The sequence below is a fragment of the Protopterus annectens genome, chromosome 4.part0 (genome assembly GCF_019279795.1).
Source record: "Protopterus annectens isolate FY-2018-M chromosome 4.part0, PAN1.0, whole genome shotgun sequence".
In the NCBI taxonomy this organism is placed as follows: domain Eukaryota; kingdom Metazoa; phylum Chordata; order Ceratodontiformes; family Protopteridae; genus Protopterus; species Protopterus annectens.
In genome coordinates, this window is record NC_056733.1 from 605,968,104 (window position 1) to 605,990,004 (window position 21,901).

The window sequence follows — 21,901 nt, forward strand, 5'->3', positions numbered from 1 at the left end:
AACACTTAAAGAGAACTTCATCCATTTGAAACATAAAATATTCTAGTAGTTTTCTGGCCTGAGATTGTGAGTGTGAAGAGCTGTCCTGTTCCTGCCAGGTAATTGATCCTTCACCCTCAGAGACAGGCAGTGGGAGGAGTTCTGAGCTTTGACATACTTTCAGATGGAGGGCAGCAGGGCAGTACTATCTATCTGACACTAATGCAGTCTGTTTTTCACTGCAGCATGCTCCTGTTAATATATTATTATAGGATCATAGGATGTAAGTAGGCTATTGGCCTTGAGGCCCTTATAAGCCTAGGCATGAGCTTGGCCCATGTTTAGACAAATCAGCACCTGATGCCCCTGTCCAACAGGGACATGGGTGGAATCTCAGGGGTATATTTTCTATTTCCCATCTAGTTATCCACGTTGTGCTTAAAAAGGGGTAAAGAGGTACTCTGCTTGATGTGAAGAGGAAGTCTATTCCCTAGATGGGGGAATCTCTGGGACTCAAATCTGTCCTGCCAACAAGTCTTGTTGATGTCACAGACCAGGTTGAGGCAGAGAGTGCGGGTTACTCGAGTGGAGCTTGACTTGCGGATATGCAGCAGTCCCATCAGTGTGGGGTCCGTGATTGCCTTCTATGCCAGACAGAGATCATCCTGAGGAGTCTGTATGAAAGTGTGTAGAGGGATAGGGCTTTTAGCCTATCTGTGTATGGTAGATGTTTGAGGCCCTGTATTCTCCTGGTGAGAAACCTTTATGGTCTCTCCAGCTGCTGTATGTGCTTTGCGAGGTACATGCCGAAAGGGACTTTGTACTCAATATGGGGCCTTATAAGGGAAGAATACAGGTATCATCTCTTTAGCTCTCTACATAAGCACTCATGCCAGGATTACCAGAGATGAATTCTTTGTGTGTATTTTAGAAAAAAAAATCTTGTGTAGCAAAACAACATAATTTTTTTTTAATTTTACTAAACATCTGGTGTCAATAACTGTCTGACAAGTGAATACAAGTTACGGGGTTCATCTGGGAGATGGGGTTTGGCATAATGGTTAATGTGTTTGCCTACAGAGTCTAATTATCACCTTTGATAGGAAAATTGGCTAGGTTAAAAATGGCCTGCAATGGTAGCTAGTCTATTACTTACCTATTACGTTAAAGCCAGCTGAGCACAAACAAAAGGGTTATAGCATTTCAAACTTCAGGCTCAATATACTATTTACTGATTATCAAAAAAGTCTCATTATTTACCTAAAATGTCATTAAATTTAACTTCAGGATTATATGCATATTTTGGTACCAACTTGCTCCATGGAATCCATTTCTTTTGTTCACCATCAAAATGGAAGTCATAAAGAGTTGGAAGCTGTCCTAGAATAAGTAAAGAATGTATTATTGCAGTATCATTCATGAGCACGTAAGCAAGAGATATGCCACTTACAAAAAAAAACAAAAATACATTTAAGTTACAGCTTTTAATTCAGTATACACTTTCAATTATATACAGAATAAAAAAGCAGTTACAGAAAGAAACTCCATTCTACTTATGACATGCAACCCTCTCTTAGGTACTGCCTGTGTTCCTACAATCAGGCCATGGAAAAACAGCTCAAGCATTGGGCCAAAGTCTGAAGTTACATTAATAATGTCAAGTGCTTACCTGTGCATCAATACACTGTTTGGGTTTTTTACAGCTACACAGTTAAGACTTGTATACATAACACAAGCAGGTGGTTATAATTCAAAGTAGAAAAGTGGAAAAGACTGATGATGATAAAGTGCAGGGGGGTTTACGAAATAAGGACAGAGTGGGATTTTGGATTCAGATCCTAAAGGAGAATAATAGCCATACAGAAAATTATATTCATAAAGTAGCAGAACGTATGCTAAAAACTAAGCCAACACGAGAATGGAGAAAGGAGATCTTGCCAATAGGGACGACTGCAAGTAAGGGTACAGAAAATAGGCAAGAGAGGGCTGGATTTACTGGAGAAAACTGGCAAAGTAATCAAAGTGCTGAGAACAAATAACTAGAGAGAGAAAAGTAAAAGATTGAGATGAGGCCAAGAAGACATTTGGACTGGAGGCTACAGACTACCTTCCCTACCAGAGAATGATATCAGTGTATAGGCAAAGAGCTAGGTCTAGGAGAATCCTAAGTTAAAAGATTTGATCTGGTAAAATTTTTAGTTGAATCTAGGACAGAAGTTGATGTTAATAAAAGGAATAATTAGTACAACATACAAAATACTACATGAAAACTATAACAATCAGTAAGAAGAGGTTAGAAATGATTAGGAAGAGAGATTGAATAAACAATTTATAAGGGAATAATGGAAAGACATATGTATGACTTTTAAGTATGCAACAAACTCCAGAAGGTTTAGGATTTTTGCTTGCAAGTTTGTATGAAACTTGCTTGAGGCATAAAATATCCAAAGTATTTTCCTCAGGTAGATGGCAAATGTTGGAGTTGTGATGGGGGAAGAAAGATGTAACAAAGAACATAAGTTTTGGGAGTGAAATGATCTGGCAGACTATAAAAATCCTCTACAGAGTACTCTTGTCAGAAATATTGGGTGAGCAAAAAGGTGTAACTGAGGAAATGATTCTTTGAGTGGGGACACAGGATCTGAATTGTCTAGACATAGTAACTCCTTGTTAATTCAGGTGTCTGCCAAAAAAGCACTTATTAGAAAATGGAAATCAAAGTCTAGACCAACTGTATTTGACGTATTGCATATTATAACACAGATAAAAACAGGAAGTGGGATCTTTAGAAAAGGGAAGGAGCAGATTACATAGAATAAATGGAAATTGTGGAAACAATACATGCAGAATAATGTTCAGGAGGAGGGGGAGTGAGGATTAAGGTAAGGTAGAAATTGAGTAATTTATATAATATTGGACTGATGAGAGTTATAAAAAAGAACACGTGATATATAATGTATGTAACTGGAAACATGTTGCAATGGTTTGTTTTCTTTAATATTAATGTTTATCTACCTACATCTTAAGTGATAAGTTAATAAAGGTGTTAAAAAACTGTTTGGATTCTACTGCCATGTATGTAATTGGCACAATGGCATAGTGGGTACCACTGTCACATCACACAAGAGGATCTCAGGTTCAGTTCTCTGTTGAAATGTCTTCTGTGCAGAGTCTGTTTGTCCTTCCTGTGTTCATGTGAGCTTTCTCCAAGTACTCTGGTTTTCTTCCATATCTCAAAGGCATGGTAAGTATATTGGTGACTATAAATTGTTTGCAGGTATGTGTATAGTATAGTATAGTACAGTATAGTATAGTATCATATAGTGTGTGTGTGTATGTGTGTGTGTGTGTGTGTGTGTGTGTGTGCTTGCGTGTGTGTGTGTGTGTGTGTGTGTGACATAGAAAGTCCTGGAAATCTACTTCTGTTTCCTACTTGTTTGAAAATTATGTAGATAATAGCCACTGCTCATAGACAGTTTGGATATTTATTTATTTATTTTTATGCATGGGTAGTGCTTATAACAAATTTATTGTCTAGTTTGACACATTATTTTAAATGAATCTACACTGGTTTAAATGCTTATAAACCTGCAGCAGATTGCTTAAGAACATATCTAAGCTTTGTTATCAGTAATCATGCCAGATTGTTAACATTAAGTCAAAGTGGTCAACATAAGAGCAGGTAGAGGGTGAAAAGTTCATTGTTTTCCTACTACTATTGAACCTGCAGCTATGACAATCATCAGCAAACACCAATAAGGTTTCTTTTACTGGCAGTTACCAATCATAGTCCAATCAGGCTACAATAACAACTCACTTTTTCCTTTTGTTAATTACAGTGGCATGAGGCAATAGCAAGCATAACAGCCTATAAAATCAACAATCCAAGGAGATGGAGTAGCACAAGTAACACCAAGACAAATAAATCCACTTTACTGGTAGAACAATAAAGGAAAGAGAAAACACCAATATTAACGAACACCACAGTTTAATCTCACTTTCGTCTTCAAAAGACTTCTTCAGAATAAATTAACTAAGTCAATTACAACACAATATATAACCCACATTTTAACCACCCAATAATCCAATTACGAAGTAATTAATAAAGTTAAAGAACAATAATTATCATTATTAGCACATAGCACATTATAAAAATATACAATTATTATACTACACATTTATTTAAAAAAATTTAACCTTCTGTTTTTTTTTTTTAAAAAACACCTTATATTTATGGTATCATTCATACCAGGCTGTTTATCATCCCTTAATCTCAACTGCAGAAACCACATTTATACATCCCTTTATTTTGTTGTCCGGTACTAACATTACCTTTATTAAAGGAGTCAAACTGTAAACATTTCTTTAAACAATAATTGTTTTTATAAACAAATTTAGGTTTGTCACCAATAATTTAAGAGCTCTGAGTTCCCTTTTAAAATGTTCCAATTCTTATTTATAATGGAACTTATGCTTTCCTTGTCCATGGACATATCCAAAGTACAATAGACCCCAGAGTTTTTTTCCATCATAGGTATTATATTCATTCAAATTGTGAGTCTTAGAGTTAAACCCATACTGTAATATACGTTTAAAATCATATAATATATGTCTTCTGATTTCTTCAGCTAGTTTGTCCAATATATCAAAATGGTAACCTCTCACCAAAAATAATCCCTGAATGAGTTTAATTTCATGTTCAAAATCAGTGTCATCTGACATCATACGGGAAAGCACGTATAAATTGTTCTTTAGGAATATTATTTTTCAAGAAAACTGGATGGTTACTTGAGTAATGTAGATACCCATTAACAAAAGCATATTTTCTATAAACCTTACTATTAACTTTATTTACTTTAAGAGGCATTGAATTAACAGTTACTTTCTTAGAAGTTACTTTATCATGAGACTTTAATAAATTTAAATTTAATAGTAATTTTTATAGAAAAGATACTTTTGTTAATGGGTATCTACATTACTCAAGTAACCATCCAGTTTTCATGAAAAATAATATTCCTAAAGGACATTTTATATGTGCTTCCTGTATGACGTCAGATAACACTGATTTTGAACACGAAATTAAACTCATTCAGGGATTATTTTTAGTGAGAAGTTACCATTTTGATATATTGGACAAACTAGCTGAAGAAACCAGAAGATGCAGATTTTCTGATTTTCAACCTATATTACAATATGGGTTTAGCTCTAAGACTCACAATTTGAATGAATATAATACCTATGATGGAAAAAATTCTGGGGTCTATTGTACTTTAGCTATGTCCATGGACAGGGAAAGCATAAGCTCCATTATAAATAAGAAATGAAACATTTTAAAAGGGAAGTCAGAGCTCTTTAAAATTATTGGTGACAAACCTAAATTTGTTTATAAAAACAATTATTGTTTAAAGAAATGTTTATAGTTTGACTCCTTTAATAAAAGTAATGTTAGTAACAGACAACAAAATAAAGGGCTGTATAAATATGGTTTCTACAGTTCATGTAGGTTTATTCTGGAAGGACCATATGTTGAGTTAACACATTTAAATTAAACCATTTCTATTGAGCGGGTGTATAATTGCATCACCAGGGGTACTGTATATATTGCTGTTTGCTCTTTCTGCAATTAATTTTATGTAGGAATGATGACAAGAAGACCGTGTACAATGATTAAGGAGCATAATTATTGTATTAAAACCAAAAATGTTAACAATGCATTATATAAGCATTCTGTGAAAAGTCCTGGATACAAGAAATTTTTGTTTTCTGTTTTAGAAAAAGTGGCTAAAAATGTCAGGGGTGGTAGTTTTAAAGATATTGTTGAACAAAAAGAAACAATGTGGCAGTTGAGATTAGGGGCTGATAAACAGCCTGGTATGAATGATACCATAAATATAAAGTGTTCTTTTTAAAAAACAGAAGGTTACAAATTTTAAAATAAATGTGTAGTATAATAATTGTATATTTTTATAATGTACTTTTATGATAATTATTGTTCCTTAACTTTATTAATTACTTCTTAATTGGATTATTTAGTGATTAAAATGTGGGTTATATATTGTGTTGTAGTTGACTTAGTTAATTTATTCTGAAGAAGTCTTCTGAAGACGAAAGTGAGATTAAACTGTGGTGTTCGCTAATATTGGTGTTTCCTCCTTCCTTTATTGTTCTACCAGTGAAGTGGATTTATTTGTGTAGGCATAACAGCCTGAATTTTTATGGGGAAAGTGTTTTTTCCCCTAGATTTTTGTAAAACACAGCCATGTGACATTTTTCCCTCTTGTAGCAGCCTCAGCTTGCACACAAGCTCAAAAGGACAGCTGCAGGTAGTGTGAACAGCATCTGAAAGGAAACATCAATAATAATTTTAAGCAAATGAATGTAATTTCTTGTAGAAAAAAATTTGAAAAATTGGAGTGGCTGCAACCCTGTGGTCCAATAATGCCAGCCATCACTGATTTTAAAGCACTACAGTTATATGGCATTGAAGAGTGAGTCATGTGCATATTGTTAACATAATCCACTGGTTCAAATGTTGCAGATAATAAGGTTGATACTGTGGTAAATGGAAATGCTGCTGATACATAAATATAATAATAAGATGCAGAGGATCAAGTTTTGAATGGTAGGACTTAAACAAGTAAATTCTCCACATTTTCTGAGTTGTCTGGCATGTGAGAATCTAGGAATGGTAAAATAAACTCACAATGTAGAAGCAAAAAGTAAAAGTGCAAAGAAACAGTCACAAAGTCAGAGAGACATCATGATTACTGTATAAAACCATAGCAAATATCTTGTAAGACTATACAGATTTATTTACAAGCTTATGAAGTCAGCCTGGAGAACATCACATACTAATAAAATCTGCTTCAAAAAAAGTATCATTAAAAATAAAAATTCAAAATACCATTCAGGAACAGAATAAATCAGGAAATGAAGTATATGGAACTCTGTCATTACAAAGTGAGCAGACTCCCCAAAATAAAGGAATGGTATGGTCAGTGTTATGAAGTAAGGCAGGATTTACAGTTGTACTTGTCCATAAACTCTGAATAAAGTTATTAAAGGGCAGCATTATCCATTTGTACATTTAGAGAGGCATCACAATTGCTAACTGCTAAGATTATTCAATACAAAACATAAAAACCAGGTTTCTCTCAGGGAAAGATAAAGTAACAAAGCTTTGAAACTGTGTACTTAATACACCATTATGGAATTTAACATTCCTTAGACTTCTGTTTGGCATTTCTTCATCAAAAGAGGTGTTGCAATAAGCAGTTGCTAAAAAAAAAATGAAGAGATGGAATAATTTGTAAACACAAAAAACATTTATTATTGTAGGGTCAGATACAAAAAAGAGGAAGACAAATGATAGACACATCTGCTGAACAAATTAAGGCAGCAACATTTCAATAAACAAATAATAAATGCAAAATAACAGTGACAAGTCTAAAATACAACCACTGCCTAACATTAGGGGGTATACAATCTGATACAGAATAAGTCAGGATAGCTATCTAAATACCAAGACCAAAAGATAAGCAGGAAACAGGCAATTGGTGCAGAGGTTTAAGACTATGAGCTGAAGTACTTATAGTATAGGGTTTGATTACATCAGTTCTTATTTGCCTATTATGAGACCTTGAGCAAGTCATTTAACCAACAGATAGCTCCCGAGTCATCCTGAATAGGGACTGTGTATCTAGCAGGCCCACTTGGTTAACAAACCGGCATTAAAAACATAATGTATGGTACCCTGCACTTGGAAACTCTGTACTACATATAACTTCATATGATTACAACAGCAATGCCTCTAAGATACCTGTTAGAACAAGATGTTGCCTCTGACTGGTGCCATTAACAAGAAAAAAGTCCTGAATTGCTGAACAAACCAGTAACAGATACCCCAACATCGCTATACTATGTTGCGCTTAAGCCAACTGTACTGCAAGTAGATGCCAGTTAGAAAGGTAGAGGAGTTGTTATTTCTCAAGAGAATAGTCTATTTGTCTATAGGTCAAGAACATTTACAGATTCACAAAAAAGGTATGTCAGAGAAAAAAGCAACAGTTATCTAAGTGCATGGATATGAGACACTCCATTAAATTATCTACAGGAAATATGTTCAAGTAGAAAGAGACATACAGTGTAAAGTATATTCAGAAAGCCTTTGTACAAAGTATGTCAATTATTAACTGAAAGTGAAATATATACCAGTTAAGGCACTACACACAGTAGATATGTTGAGCACAGTACAGTGTATTTATAAGAGAAGCATGAAGTAGTGACTATTTAGGCAATAAGAAAAATAAAAAATTCCAAATTTGTACTGACAATAAGAGAAATTTGGTTACCAAATAACATTACAAATAAATAAGCTCCCTGAAGGCTTAATGTTCAAAGCTGACAAAAAAGTTCATAAATGGGAAGACAGATGATTGAGAAAATACATGAATTACATTTAGGAATAGTACAGTATAAAGAAAATGTAATACTTATAATGTACTGGCCAAAAATGCCAACTCGGAACAAGTACTGCAGAGCTGTGTTAATGAACAGAGTGCTGAAAAGCAATATATCTACCTCAGCTACATTACTGATAGACCTGAAAATCAATACAAAGTAAATGAAATTCTGGAGAAATTTCAGAACAGGCAGAAACATTAATTTGAAATAAACTGTAAAAGGCTATATGATTTACAGGTTGGAGATAAAGTGAGAATCTAATGGGCAAGGAATGTTCACAGTCTGGCAGAAATAGTTGGTTCAGCAGAAGAACTAAGATCTTTTTCTGTTCATGGGGAATATGGAAAGCTTTATAGTATGAAGTCAAATGCAACAAAGTTCTATGAAGATGAGCCCCAACCAGTCCAGTAACAGGTACAGATTGTGAGAATTGTGACAGCAGAGTTGCAGAGAAAGGATCATGAAGTAGTGTTTCCAAAAAGCTGTAATATAGTAGAAATTATTACTAAAGATGATTAGACATCCGGTGTAAATAGTCTTATTAAATACTGTAGATCTGAAATACCACTGAAGAACCAAGATAAATACATGGAAAGATTTAGAGGTGGACATTGATTATGATACTAAAGATTGAAATGATGTGCTTGTTAAATTACCTTCTGAATGTCTGTAAAACCCTTATTTTGATGTGAAAAGTTCATGACATGCTTTGTACAGAAAGATTAGTTTAGAATGATCAATATAAAGTAATATATACTACTTCCAATACCATACATAAAGAAAAGCAATATCACACACACACACACACACACACACACACACACACACACACACACACACACACACACACACACACACACACACACACTCATATATCCATATGGGTCTACCTGAAAATGCCAAAAGTCCACAATGCCGACGACAAGAACACCGACACCAGAAGATTGACAACGGAGATGATTGACAGTTGAAAATCCCGATGCTGAGAACACCGACATATTAAGGTAAGTGTGCGATAGTGACGGACTGTAGGGTTAGGGGCGGATTAAGTGAGTTAGGGTTAGGGCGCAGGTCAGGTGAGTTTGCGATAGTGACAGACTGTAGGGTTAGGGGCGGGTTAAGTGAGTTAGGGTTAGGACGCGGGTTAGGTGAGTGTGCGATAGTGACGGACCTTAGGGTTATGGTTTGGGTTAAGGTTAGTGCATAGATAGTTGTGTATGTAAAGTTTAGTATAGGTTTGTAAGGTTTTTGGTGTGCTTGTGTTGTGTGTGCGCTTTTTGGACATGGGATTTGTTTTGTTTGTTGACTGTCGGGATTGTGGTTTGTCAGGCGTGTGAAGTTTCGTATTTTTGAACTTTCGGTTTTGTGGTGTCGATGATTTCGTTGTCGGTGTTATCAGGTAGATCTCTCTCTCTCTCTCTCCCCGGGATTCATGAAGCTCGGCGCAAGGCCGGCGTAAGGCCTGCGCCGGCGGTGCAGTGAATAGCCGGCGCAGTAGCGCCATATACATATTAATGAGAGTGCACCGGAATCACAGACACGTGCGTAGTGTACGTGAGCGAGCCCAGGTAGGATGCGTCTGGAGGCGTGTCTAAGCCGGCATGAGGTGAGCAACCTAATGTGCTGACAGCCACGGTCCGCCCACAATAGTAATGGCAGCAGCCAGGTCCCGTGCAGAATGAAACGCACGTACAGTATGCAACATAGTACCCGACCCAAATTAACGGAGAAGCAAATACAAGCCACGAAGGCATAAGTGTACCCGACCAAGGAGCAAAGGATACGATAAGACCGCGTTCGTCCCGCAATGTACCGCCAGTGTTTACACTCAGAGAAGGTGTACAGCCAAGATGTCAGCGCCGCACCGACATAGGAGCAGCGATTAAGGTCACCACCTGTCCCACTTTGGTTGGGGCAGTCTCTCCATGGCCAGTTGTGTCCCGAAAAACGATTAGAAATGGCTGATGTGCTACGATTGTAGGACACAATGATATCCCGCATTTAATGTAATGGTAGCATGAATTGGTTATTACTGTAACAGAAATACCTAAATGACACAAGAAACAGAATAAGCAAGCAAATTGCCACAACAATAAGCTTATATTTAGGCAAACAAGTGAAGTTCTATGCTATATAGTGACCGCTGGTATGTGTCGGCCTGTAAAGTCAGATGTGAGTCCCGGAAATATCCCAGATCCGAAACTGGAAAAGGTGGAAACCCCAGTAGCGACATGGGCATGGTCACCAGGGTTACCTGCTGTCCCAATGTGCCATGGACAGTCCCTGATTGGACAGTTGTGTCCCTGCAACAATCGTAAAATGGAAAATGACCTCCGATCCCCTGTCAAGAAAATTCCGCAATATACATGTAATAGTAGCATAAAACATATACATTACTATATGAAACACAGACATGGCATAAGAACATAAATAAGGAACCCAAATGCTTACAGAATAAGCTTATAGTATGGCAAACAAGTGAAGTTCTGTCAACTGCACTAGCCGTGGGTATGTGTAGTCCTGCAAATTCAAGTTTCCACATAACATGCCCCACTATGGGCATTGGAAAAGGTGCCAACCATAATGGTCACAAGCAGTAGTGACAGTACATAGCCGGGTAGCTGTGTTGACATAACAACAGTAAGGAAGCAAGATACCTCAAACACAGGCAAACATGTGCATAGCAACATATCCCACACCCAGCAACGCCTCTGTTGCATACACTGGATGGCGATGATGAAGTGTAATATCCAGAAGCAGAACCCATGCATTCGGATGTACTACACAATAGCCTCATTGTACATGTCAGTCCCACACATGTATACCTCTGCACCCAAACCTGCTAGCATCCGTGTGCAGTTATACAACCACACACAATGTGCATACCTGAACTGTGGTAAGATGTTTGTGTTAGGCAATGCCACGCGGGAAAATACGCACCCCACATGTCACCAACCCACCGCAGGTACAGATATGTAAATGGCTGCATGTGAATGTGTCAGCAGAATGTGTACATCCCGCATGTAGTATGTACCCGCCCAAACCATCTAGGTTTGCATACGACACGGTGCACATAACTGTACACATGTGGACAAGTCGGGTCGTTGGACCACCGCATCGATGATTATCTATGCAGTGAAGTCGATCACATATAGCGGAACAGGTGCCTACCAAACAGGACGCCCTAACAGGGTGCTACAGGCAAAGAAGGGGAAGCTGGGACATCACATGTGGAGAGTAGCGAGCTGGACGGACAAATACACACGGTCAAGGTAAAGGACGGAACAACATGCATATGGCCGGATGGATGTTGTTCGAAATATATAGAAACACATATGAAGTTCCAGTTTAGACTCGAAATACTATATAATGCATTGAATTGTACCGCATAATATGGCAGTAGAACTAAGCCTGCATGTAATTGGTGAAGCTAAGCTGTAGTGTGATGGAATTCTGAACCTGGCAGTAAGCAGTACAGCAGGCTCATGTCTGTCATCATTAATTATTTGCTGGGTTACAGAACAATAAATGTATGTACATGCATAACAGCACTCCTTCCCCAGAGGAGGATGGCCTTGTGAGCTCTATCGAAGATAACAGTACAACTCCTTACCAGAGAGACAAAGCAACGATTAAGAAATTAACTGTCCACTGTATCGTAACAGTCTAGGGTCCTTGAAACAGCTACAAACACAAAAGGACACTGTAATGTACAAGGTGCCTTGCAAGGCTGTGTTATTCCCATGGGAAAACATTTTAAAAGCACGACCCCAGCACCCACGTATGTATAGACTATTGCGGACCATAGTGATGGAAATGCCCTGTGACCGACCACGGCAGTAAGGTGGGCAAAAGCTGATTGTAAACACTATATAAAGAAACTTCTTACTGTATAGAGTCGGACAAAACACACATACTTGACCTGGATATTATTTAGCCTGCCTGTGTACAGTACTAAAACCTTCCGAACCCGAGCCTCCTGTGTTATCGGCTGTCACTTAGAAAAGCCTACTGATAACTTCAGTCTGGTTTTAACAACTTATTTCACATTGTGATCCTTGTAATCCGGAATTCCCTTGGTAAGCTACAGGTCAGAGTGCATGGCTGGTTAGACATGTACGCTGGAGAATATGCATAAATGCTTCTTCTTGAATGAAAAGACCTCCGACTGAATTGTTGTGTGTAAAGAGGCTGTTTACTGTCTGATCTGTGGCTGAAAAGCGGGAAACTGGATCCCAAGAAGAAAACGTGCAGCCTTAAACAGGAGGCCCAGGTAAGGAGTGTTTGCCTTTTTGTCTCAATTGTAGATCAGGGACCAGACTACATTTTGTTTCTGTTAACAGTAGTGATATCGGGTCGAAGACCTACCCACATACTGTTAAATCTGAACATAGGTCAGGGGAACACACAGCAGAGTAAATAGTGATTGTAGACACTACAGTGGATACAGGGAAGGAGACACCACGTGGTATGACAGAAGGGTACGTAGCAGTCGTGTAGAGGAGATGGGAGATTATTGAAGACACAGATCATGTGATCCGCGGTTGACGGGTGACGGAAGAATATGCAATCGCAGAGAGCACATAATGTGAGTTACGCAGCAAAATGGGGTAATAAATATGACATTGATGGTATATTACGCAAAATATCGTTACTGAAACATTGTAATCCCTGAAAATTTGATGCACATGTTCCAGGGTAAACACCTGTTCCACCCTGAGAGGGATAGTCCCTCTTTGGCCAGCCGTGTCCTGTAAACAAAACGAACAATGGCAAATGTCCTGATATCTCAGGACAAACATTTCCCAGATATATATCAAAATGGTAGCATAAAACAGTACATTTGTATGTGGAACAGCAAAATATAAGAATAAACAGAATAAGCAACTGAAATGCTACAACAATTGGTCGCCTCCTGGCAAAACGTGAATTCCTGTCCTATGTACTGGCCGTGGGTATGCATTTTCCAGGCAAATTACACGTTCCGAACACTAATGTCCCACATTGTGCATTTGAAAAGGTGGCAGCCCTAAGATGTGCAGGCGACAAAACAGCGACAATTGGGTATCCGTCATGCACATCGGTGGACTGAGGTAGTGTACCAAGGGAACAGAACACTAGAAATGGCTAAGCATCATACGTACACAGAGAAGACCATAATACAGTAGTACCGATACCCCCCCCCCCCCACAACCCCCTACCACCTCCGATACCACATCCAGGATATTAAGCGGGAGGGCAGGCTAGTCCCCACACGTTATCCTGTGGCAACAGAGGTAGCACAACGAACAAATGTAACAGAAGCTATTGAAACCACATCCCTAACACGTAACATACCTAGGGACACCCGAGTAAGAACACAGTACTAAAACAGAGTGAGGATATCTGTCAATTAATTGAAGTACCGAACCCTCATGCAGGACAGGAAGGCCAGGACCCAACCCCGTGAGCATAGACCGTGGACACCAGAAGATATCTGTAAAGTCATACAGGAATTCCCCATCCACAAAGTAATCGCTATTCACCATGCAATACCCTGTATCTCCTGATCGAAACCAAAAGGGGAATGGCGGATGGTACAGTATGTACAAGCTGTAAATCATGTAAGAATACTTAGGGTAGCGTTGGTGCCAGACCCACACACTATATTCAATGCTATGAACATGCCACAGAAGTATCTTACCGTGGTACATATAAGCTATGCTTACTTTGCAATACCTATACATCCACATAGTCCGTATTGCTTTGCATGTACAGTCAGGGTGACAGATACAGCCATACCCGGCTATCGCGGATACTGTGAAAGTACAACGATATTCTCACAGGGATGGCTAGCTACATTCCGTGTTAACTCCACCCGGCCAGTCAAGTTCTACTTTATTTGGATGATATTCTGCTTGCGGCCCCTACCCAGCAGCAATGTATGGAAGATACAATAGCATTATTGAGATAATCAGCAGAACAGGGACATAAAGTAAGCAAGCATAAATTGCAACTGCAGAGAATACAGGTCAATTACCTGGCATATCTGGTATCCAAGTAGGGTAGAACATCACATGACGATAGGAAGGTAGCAATATAATAAGCACCCAAGCCAACTAACAAGAAGGGAATGATGTCCTGTCTGGGCCGACTAACACTTGTCAAATCTGGATACCAAACAATGCTGTGGAATCCGCTGTATTGTTTGCCTTAACCTTTAATACACCTATGGCAGCACAACACATAGTACACTGGATTACAGTAGCAGAAACAGCGCTCTGCAGACTAGAACGATTGATAGCCTCAACAGCTGTAGTAGGTCTCGTGAATAATCATAACACATGTTGTCAGACCGTAGATTGTAAGCGGAGATATATGACGTCAGTCTTGATGCAACAGCAGGGAAGTAAGCAACGCTACATAGCTGAGTACTCATTGCAGTTGGACACTGTGGCATGGTCAGTGCCACATTGTGTACAGGCAGTTGTTGTAGCACCCATGGCAGTACAGGCCCCGGCCGTAATGTTACTAGACCACCCTCTCACTGTGAGAATGTCTCATGCAGTTGCGATCAGTCTGCTGCAAGAGAAGATAGCATTCCTGACCCGTGCTAGACATTTGTCATGTTTGACTATACCACTGAGTCAACCTCACATGGTGATTGAACGTTGTACAACATGAAACCTATCAACGTCACGTCCGACACCTGTGTATGGCACACCACACAGTTGCCTATACGAAATGGATTAAATAACTACACACAGACATGATATCACTGATATACCCTTAGATGATGCAGAGGTGACAGTTAATGTGTACGGATCATGTAGACAGAGTCCTACAGGAACGAATCAAGTTGTTTATGCAGTAGTTATTGATAATGACATTGTAGACGGCCAAACCCTGCAGCATAACGTGTCTGCTCAAGCAGCAGAATAGATAGCTTTAACACGTGCTTGTACTGTAGCGGAAAACTGATGTGTGGACATATGTCCCGATAGTCAGTCTGTTGTCTGTGCAGTGCATGTTTATGAGCAGCAGTGGAAGAATAGGGGAATGATAACATCCACCGGTAAACCGATTAATCATGCGCATACGAACTTGAATGCATTAGACTACATGCAGTTACCCACCGAACTAGGTAATTGTAAATGTGCAGGGCATAGAAAGCAACAGGATAACAGTAGGAAAGGTGAGGCATGAGCTCATGCACCTGCAAAACAAGCAGCGTCACAGTTGGAAAGTGTTTGTGTGAATGAGGAATGACAAACCTCAGACAGTTTAGATGTAGAAACTGTACAAACAATGCAAACAGCAACTACGAAGCAGAAAAGCCGACGTGGTTATGACGAGGAGCAATCCTTGAACACGGACTGCACATATCCACAGTGAGAAAGCCAATATTAACGTCTAATGTATTCAGATATGCGGCTTAGTGGAGCCATGGGTAGAGACATGTCTCAACAGGGGGGATGGTACATTTGGTTAACAGAATACCCCTAACATACGGAATTACGAACCACATACAAACCTCATGAGCAGCGTGTCACGTTTGCAGTAGATATCATGTACAGGGAGTATTTAAACCGAAGGGAGTGAGTTTACCTACACCACCATAACCGCTCCATACTATTTGTATGGAGTTCATACATCTGCATAAATGTGAAGGGAACAAATACTGTTTAGCGATTACACATATATATAATCAAAATGGGTAGAATCATTCCCAACCAGTAATCCGATGCAGCAGCAGTGGCAAAGGTGCCAGTAAAATAAAGTATCCCTAGATCTGGCATGCTGTAAAGAAGCTACAGTGACAATAGAACACATGTAGTGAACCAGACAATCACGCTACCTGGGGATTACTTCAGACACCATGAATGTCAATTGCATGTACAACCCACACTCAGCACGACCATAGAATGGGATCCCGAGAAATAAGTAGAGGAGGTTGGTGGGTGACATCCAGACGAGTTACATGAGCTGTCTACCTCTAGCATTGCTGAGCATGACAACAGTTTCAAATGTAAAGTGCTGCACCCACTTCGAAGTAGTATGTGGAATGGCATATCATGTGCCAGAGTGGAAAGCTGTCATGCCTGCAGAGCCGGAGGTCGATGACTCAGTAGTAGGTGACATGAGACGATTGTTAACTAGTAACACTGTTCTTCAGTTAAAGTCTGTTACAGATAAGAGCAAACGAAGACGGAAGCATAGCTGACACCAGTATCCTGTGTGTATGTCACTGTTATCCAAAGAACATTATTGCCAAGTGGACATTGCGAATGTCTGTACCGGTACTGTTGGCAACCGCCACCGCAGTAAAGTTTGCAGACAGGTCGTCCAGGGTCCAGCTCACATTTCTCAAACCGTAAAGGATATCAAGTCTGATTGACATCTTGTAGCTGATATACCAAAGAGCCCGAATCACACGGACAAGACTGTATAACAATACAAAGCAACCCCAAAGACATTTATGTTTGCTGTCCTAATGATTATACACCTATTAACCATGTTTGTGTTTACATTACAATTTCTGGGACCTTACCTGCATATAACTACACGGATACAAATACTGATACGTGATGAACTGGCCACAGAGTGTCCTCCACACTTCAACAGATACCTAGGCATGACGCCTGTGCATATAGAGACTAGGAACACATTAAATTGCTGTGTTTGTACTGCCATACCTACATCATATGGAGGACTTCCGATGCATGTTGTCCCCTTGGGGATAGATTGAGACTTGTGAATATCTACACTTTGATACAGGTTCTGTGAGATCACAGGACAACGTGGCAATGTACTTACCTGTTACACAAAAAGGAATTGTATGTTATCATAAACATGATACAGTTTCAGTTGGTGGGAGTATTTGTAACATAACTGTGTCTTACGAATGTCATATAACAGCCAAAGATCACAGTACTACTTGTAGCACCATTCCTAATTTGTATTGAAACATCATGAGAACAATGTTGAAGGATGTGCAGAAACATCCTGAATTGTATAAACAGTCCTCTGTTACAGACAGGAATATGTTACATGCAGAGGTAACCCGCATCAGTATCAAAGTAGAATATTGTTATGTTGTTTGTGGGAAATAAGCATATCAATGGTTACCTGGGAATTGGTCCAGCAGTTGTTATTTGGGTTATCTGGCTCCAGTCACATGACATACTGTACAATTGCCTGTGGGTGCGAAACGAACTATAACACATATAGCTCGAAGAACTGGGAACACAGTCGAGAAACCTACTAATCCAGTGGGTGAAATGGAAGCTGTTCTGACATGTCAGTGTTCTGCAAGAGATAAAGGAATATCGATTCATATGGACTTGAGTGACAGCGTCACAACCTGGGCTGGAACACTCCCAGCTTCTGGAGTAGTGAAATCAATCAGGAACAGAGGAAGTTATCAAAACCTGTCGGAGGAAGGATGAATGTGACTTCACGCTCCTGAACATGTGACTGATGAACTGGATGCAATGAGAACTGTTGTGTCACAAAATGTAATAGCGCACGACTGCACCGTGGCGCTGAGAATTGGTACGTGCGCGCTTACTGAAGAAGATCGCTGTGTCCAACTACCACATGAAGAGACCAAAAGCAACGCCCACCTACAGGTAATATAGCAGGTGTCATCCATGGCGGAACCAGGCCCAAACCCACTGACGAACCATTTCCACAAACCATTGGGTGGATGGGGTCAGTCATACTGAATATCATGATTGCCATTTGTGTTGTTCTGCTCATATTGGGAGCATGTGTCTAGTGCGGGATACTGTGCATGTAAGTATTAGTCAGGAACTCTGGCGACATACCTGTACCGAGACTATGTATCAAGACCTGTAGTGGTATTTGTCAATAGAAAATGCAATCCTACTTGCAATGTACATCAAATTACTTGCCTAGTTAAACGCTCCACAGAGGAAGAGGCTAGGGAATGAAATAATGTTGTATATGTTTCTGGATAGAGTAGAAGCAATCAAAGGAGGGAGAATGTTAGCAAAATACATATTTAAACATAGATATGACGTGCAACTTCAGAAGCAAATAGTGTATAATGCATATTATTCTACCTGACAATATAGCAGTACAGCTTCTCATGCATGTAATTGCTTGTAGTGTAGCTGCAGTGTGATTGAACCCTAACCCTAGCAGTAACCAGTGCAGCAGGTGTATGTCAGTCAGCATTACTCATCTGCTCGGTTACAGAATAATACATGTATGTACAGGTATATCTGTCATCCTTCCACTGAGGAGGATAGGCTTGTGAGCTCTAACACAGAGTACAGCTGCTCAGGAGAGAGACACAGGAACCTAGTAGGACATGGAGTGAGGACTGGATATGAACAGTGTTGGAACCGTGACAGAGCAGAATTTACCCAAGTACAGGCTAAGTGAATATGTGGCTCGCAAGGTTGGGCTATCCTCATGGGAAAACATGTAATAAGCATTACCTGAGCACTGTTGTAGGAATACAATGTTCTGTACTCTAGCAATGTAAATGCCTTGTGACTGACCACATCATTAATGTGTGCAAAATATGATAGTATACAGAATGCTCATACAGATGTAACATGTATAGAGTTGAACAAAAGTCTAAACTTTTACTGCATACTCCTTTGCCTCCTGCTGCACAGTAGTAAAATTTTATTAATCCCAGCTTCCTGTGTTAATGAGTGTCATTTTGAAAATACGAATGAGTGTTACAGTTTGATTTAAAAGACTTAATTGACAGATGTTTACGTTCTAGCATGGGAATAGGTCAAGCCAAACATCACAATGTCCATGTGTACCACATACACACAGGCAGTAACACGCAGTAGTAGTGCATGAAGGCATACACGACTGTGGGAATAGTACAGGACATATGGCACGTGCCAAGTGCAGATGCATGACACAAACCCCAGGATGGGTGTCCCTGCAAAGAGGAACATGTGCCAACTACACCTCCCACAGATGTACCGACAATAAAAACACATGGCAAACACACAGACACACTACTGTCCAACACATGACTGCAACGGAGCCTGGTCAAACACCAACATGAAGCATGCACAAACAGGGACTTGAGTAATGTTTGCCTTAACACCCCCCCATAGGCCAAAGAAGAATAGAATGGACATATGCATGTAATGCTGTGAAGGATGTGGTAGTCCTCAGTATCACAGTGTTAGGGACACAGATACACTGTCATCAACCGTGACGTATGTGCAACGTACACAGCATACCTGCATGTAATACAGAGGACAATCATGTGCCACAGAAATATACAGTGGCGAAAGAGTATAGTGGATAGACAATTGTACATGTGACAAACTATGAATATAGGTTCACACGTCCATAGGTACAGGGTAGGCCATCGTCCCAGGCACAGCCATAATACTACACCATAGTTAGGATGACTTTGCCAACCTTCTGTGCTTCAGATGAAATACCCATGATATTGCTGTATCTCCGCCAAGCACTGATAATGATGTAATCCCTGGCCTATACCTGCAATACTCCATCCAATGGACAACATAGCTGCGAACAAGGCTATGAAGGATGTCTGTCTCACATGTACTGTGATGTAGATCCACAGCATAATGAGTGTCTGGGTGATATATGTGTCACTCAAACACATCCCATTAATGACCGTGACAAGGTAAATGTTACCTGCCCTAGTGGTTCTGAGGGATGCGGATACAGTAGGTGAAGCATACACATGACATATGGGTTGACATGGCCTCGTATGTCAGGCACAGGTCAACACTAAACAGCAGGTATGTGACGTGATGTGGCAGGGGTCCTACATGTGGGGCAGCATTACACAAAATGGTGTCATCCTGCATCTGTACAACAATCAACCTATGTGGGCTTCCCAGCTGCTGTAGGTGTATGGTCAGATACAGTCTGAATGGGGCAATGTAGTAGATCATAGGTGTAACACGTAATGGGTACAAGGAGACAATGACCTAGCCTGATGTAGATGTGAATCCCTGCACCAACAGGTGGGCAATGTAGAAGACCCACACAACCACGATAGCAACGTGTGTGTGGAATGAATGGTGACCGTCAAACACTGTCCCCTGATCCCTGGTAATCACCCCTGTGCTGAGTGGACAGCCACCTATATGCCGGACAGGGGTGACCTAGTAGTTCTCCACAGGTATGATGTTGCATTACGTCGCATTTAGCTGTGGGACATGTCCCTGACAGCAGATATGCATACCTGGGAGGCCCCTTCAAGGATATCTGTGTCAGATGTCTGTCCCACTATGGCACCTGTTTTGCAGTCATCTACAAACACTGTTGCCCATAGCACCCCTGTGTGTGCCTGTACCGTGAAAATGTAGGTGTATGACAGGAGTGCAGACATGGAAGGGCCCCATGGGACACCACCTGTGACAGGCAGTAGGTCTGACATGCTGCCAGCAACTATGACCGTGTGGGTTGTGTCACATAGACAGTTTACAACACATTCTGTGATGTGCGTGTTCACATCCCAGCCAATGGGTTTATCAACGATACCTGAGGGGGGTAATGTGATGAAGGGCTTTGCCAGGTCGAGGTAGGCTGTATGGACTGCAACACCCCCATCAGTGGCCTCGGCGACTGTCCCGAAGATGTCAACCATGCTTTAAAGGCATGAACCGCTCCTGAACAAGACAAACCGTGTGTGAGGCAAAGTATGTATGTCCCCTATGCAGTCATGTACGAGCCGCAGTATGATCCCTCCACATGTCTTTGCAGATAGGTCTCCTCAGGGTAATGGGACAGTAATAACCAGCCTCAGTGGAGGTATTGGCCTTGTGACGTGGGACTACAGTTGCCATGTGACACAACCTGGGTACCCTACCTGAGGTGAGGCTACAAAGAAATAGCTGTCCTAACTGTGGGTCCAATTCATAAATGAGATAGTGGAGTACACAGCGGGGCACCAGCTGGTCTCATGGATGCTATGTCCACTACCCTGGAGAGAGCATGTCCCACCTGTGTGTCACAGAACATTTGGTGACCACAAACCACTAGTACACACATCTCCTCATGTGTGGGGAGGGTGTGGAGATGTCCTCACTGGACTTGTCAGCCTGTATGTTGGCAATGTGTGTATGTTGAGTAAACCCCACCTCTATGTGAACCCAGTCAGAGCATATGTGGGAGTGAGCTCCCAGGTGTCGAGCATAGCAACTGAAGGTGGTATGATTGTTAGCCAGGTCCATGTAGGTATATCTGTGGAATGTGCCCTGGACAATTTCATGACAGTGTGTAACTCTACACATATGATGACCAAGGGTGTCATACCTCACAAGGTGTCTGCTCCACCTTGTAGTAGCCACCTCCTCGTGTTGTACATTGTGTGTATGGCTGGGGTACACCACACTGGATGCTTGGCATTGGTACAGTGAACCACAGCTGGGTAAGTGAATGACTGGCTCATGCAGTCCTGTAGGTACTGGTAGATGGCAAATGTGATTGATGCAGT

The 21,901-nt window shown here is 40.5% G+C and overlaps 1 protein-coding gene across 1 annotated transcript in view; it reads right to left on the reverse strand.

Annotated features, from left to right (window-relative positions):
* The window catches only part of DNAH10 (dynein axonemal heavy chain 10), a 5,879,077-nt gene that overhangs the window by 2,247,074 nt on the left and 3,610,102 nt on the right, over positions 1 to 21,901 (reverse strand). The window contains exon 45 of the mRNA XM_044069759.1: positions 1,240 to 1,359. Within this exon, the coding sequence (XP_043925694.1) occupies positions 1,240 to 1,359 (120 nt within the window). The remainder of the gene's footprint in view (positions 1 to 1,239; positions 1,360 to 21,901) is intronic.